This window comes from Aplysia californica, unplaced genomic scaffold, assembly GCF_000002075.1.
Source record: "Aplysia californica isolate F4 #8 unplaced genomic scaffold, AplCal3.0 scaffold01283, whole genome shotgun sequence".
In the NCBI taxonomy this organism is placed as follows: Eukaryota; Metazoa; Mollusca; class Gastropoda; order Aplysiida; family Aplysiidae; genus Aplysia; species Aplysia californica.
This window is the reverse complement of record NW_004798553.1, coordinates 49,064-52,339: the sequence shown is the minus strand read 5'-3', so window position 1 is coordinate 52,339 and position 3,276 is coordinate 49,064. Positions and strand designations below refer to the sequence as shown.

The 3,276-nt window shown below is 44.0% G+C and overlaps 1 protein-coding gene across 1 annotated transcript in view; it reads right to left on the bottom strand.

Moving 5' to 3' along the window:
- Positions 1 to 961: 961 nt before the first annotated feature.
- LOC101864277 (LIM/homeobox protein Lhx5) overlaps positions 962 to 3,276 on the bottom strand; it is a gene marked incomplete at its 5' end in the record, with an annotated part of 42,281 nt that continues 39,966 nt past the window's right edge. The window contains 1 exon segment of the mRNA XM_013090446.2: positions 962 to 1,522. Within this exon segment, the coding sequence (XP_012945900.1) occupies positions 1,302 to 1,522 (221 nt within the window).

The following is a 3,276-nucleotide window of genomic DNA, read 5'->3' as shown; positions in this document are numbered from 1 at the left end:
CCACACTCCAATGCCACAGTCTGAAGACGCCGACTATCTATATCGAGGACCAGAGAACACAGCACAGTTCCTCCTGTCCCCTCCCACACACTGTGGTCAGCTTTGCCTTGAGATGAACAACTTTACTTTTAGTTAGTCCGCATGACCAAGGCCTCATTTCGCCAGGAACAATATCAGAGCAACACCACGAGCAGTCGTGACACTGTGAAACAACATCGGGGTGTTGTATCAATCCGAGAATGATATCCGAACCCTATCGTGGATTCGCCAAACCGAACATGTCGACGACAGATAACAATATATCCCCTGCACCACAAAACAGCCTAACTCCAAGAGGAGAAGAAAGCGTTCTGGGACATGCATGAATGAATCAGCAGTCTGGCTGGTGGGTGGGACGACCACTTCTCACAGACAATCACCCGGTGATAGAACAATACATTTCTGGAAACTCCTTGGTTGGAACATCACTATCTCCACAGACATAAGTCATCACGTAGACTCTATTTCTGCAAACTTCTAGAACGTTGAACTTCCATAAACGTAGAGGAGAATGCATCCACGAATGCCACACGAAGCAACAGCGCCATCCTGCCTCTTTTTAGGGGAGGGGGTGTTCCTCTTTTCGTTCCGTGTCCTTTTTTGGGTGCCAAGTCAGTAATCTTATTTGTATAAGACAATCATTAACTAGGAGAACCCTGCCTTCTGTTCTCTCTATGGGGTGAAGAAAACACTCATCAACTCGTCCTTGTCAACTTATTGTGGTCACCTCACCCTTGTAACCTCCAAATAGCACGATCGTTCCTTCACGTGCGGCTTCACTCACTCCTACATCACGGGAAAGAGGAGACAAAGAGGCGTCCAGACGAGCAGACTTTTCACGTGTTTGTCTGCTCGCTGGTCCAGGTTCTTGTCCTGATAGACGCATCTGATGTTTCCCACACAGCGGGGATTAGATCCTTCCTTCATTATGCGGCTAAAACTTTATTGGAGACAAAATTATTCACTAAAAGTGTGTTCGTTTTTAACAAATCTGTATTCTTTTCTGTAGTAGAGCAATGGCGTAGTAATTTAAAGTCTCACAAGTTTGAGAAGTAATGTTCTGGGACCCCATCATCCAACATGGCGTTTGTGGTCGCCATGACAGTGACGTCACTTCCCCATGACGTTCTACTAATAACCTCTCTCGCTCTATGTCGGCGCTCGCGTTGATTTGTCCAGAGCGCGAAGACGAAGATGAAGAGAGCTGAGAAAGATGACGTAGACCGGTAGCCTTCCTCGTCCTAGAAGGCCGGCGTTGATTGTCACCAGACCTCTGACGTCATCTCCTGTAGTTGCTGGTGTGGGTTGGGGTGTTGGTGCGGGTGGTGGTGGGCGAGGGAAGGAGACAGAGACTGGCTGAAGGGCGGGCCCATACTGCGGGGGACGCCGAACGCCTCGTGTTGGCCCAGGGGAGGGAGGGGCTCGGGGGTGGAGGAGGGCGGCATCATGTCGCCGGGCATGAAGGGACCGTCGTGGCCCAGACCTGGGGGAGACAAGAAACAAAACGATATAAGAATAAGGATTTTCTATTATTTCATTTATTTATTTTTTTAAAAATGTAATTTATCTTAATTTTTATTTTTTTATTTTATTTATTAAAAATTTTTTTTTTTTTTTTTTGGGGGGGTGTTAGTTTTAAGTAACATGAACTGAACAGGACGGCCCAATATATGACAGATATCGGACTTCAAGTGTGATGCAATCGAGGAGAAAAAAAAAAGAAGAAGAAAAAGAAGAAAGTTAAGTAAGAGTTTTACGGCACTTACAAGGAAGACAGAAATAATAGAGGACAATTAAAGAAGCTCTATAACGGATACATTACCGCATCAAAAAGAAGAAAATGTAATAGCAATACAGAAACAGAGGTTAGATTAAAATTTACTAGTAAAAGTTTTATAGCACTTGCAACACAATAAGGTCATGTAAGTGTCGAAGATTAAAGGTATTACAAGAGAGTAACAAAAATAAAAAAGGAGAGATCAGGACGATAGATGGCTGAAGAGAAAGAGGGAGCAAACAACGATGGTTGTCTTTGAGGTAATGGCTGTTACGTAGAGATCTATAATACATAAACATCTGAACTGAAACACTGAGACGTTATAGGGAGCTCTGTCAGTCCAGTTGGTATCATTACGGTTACGGTTAGTCGGCTCTATAACGAAAACATTACGTCACCAAACAGAAGAGGGGGCAATGGTTACACAGAAACAGAGCCTGAGTGTACAGACATCGTTAAAGGAACCCACAAACCGCCAAAATATTTCTTCCTAAAACAGTGCCAGCTGTATGCCATTAACACATGGCCCACAGTCTAATCTCTCTGAAAAGGGAAAATAGTGTGTAATAATTGTTCCCCATGTTGCACTGATTGCTGTCAGATTTTATCCCCAAACTGCACTCCACGGTCACAGAAAACATTTGACTGGCTCTCAGCCGCCAACCACAACTGACCACCACTGACCACAGACACTCTCGAGAGTTTGGTCTCAAGTGCAGGAGTATGTCGAGGGTCGGAGAACAAACGATCGTATCCCCAGATGTCGTGTCTTTAACTGCAACGTGTGTGGGGAGACGGCTTAGGCAGTACCATTTGTCAGACTGTAACTAGACAAACAGAAAGACACCATGTTTACGTACTAACAGCCCAGAAGCGACACTTGTTCATATTATATTGACAAGTACGATTGATACGACATAGACTGGACATATTTGATTTTTTTTTTCTTGTCAAAAAAATACTCTGCATAGTTTTAGGTCACAGTTTATATCATCTACAAGTGCCAAAGAATAGATGTGTCACTAGAAAGTAACATAAAGAAAAGAAGGCGGAGACATGAGGACAATAGACGTTTGATAGAAAAAAAAACCCAACACAACAACTACCAAATCATACCAGAGCACCCGTCAACCACCCACAATCTAGAGATAACTGAAACATTTCATGTATTCTAGCCCATCAATAGCCCAACATCGGTGTGCCAAGCTGTAGATACGACATTTTGCCTCCCTGGTCATGATCTATTTCATTGTTTTTCCTACGATGTCAGCATGTCTCCGAAGTGGCACTTCACTCAGACCTGCAACGTTTACGACATTCCCCCCTGCTCTTGTCCACACACGCTAATCTCCATAATACATATTCTCTCTGTCTATTTCTCTCTCTCTCTCTCTCTTTGAAAGACTCTCTCCATAATACACGCTCTCTCTCTCTCTCTCTCTCTCTCTCTCTCTCTCTCT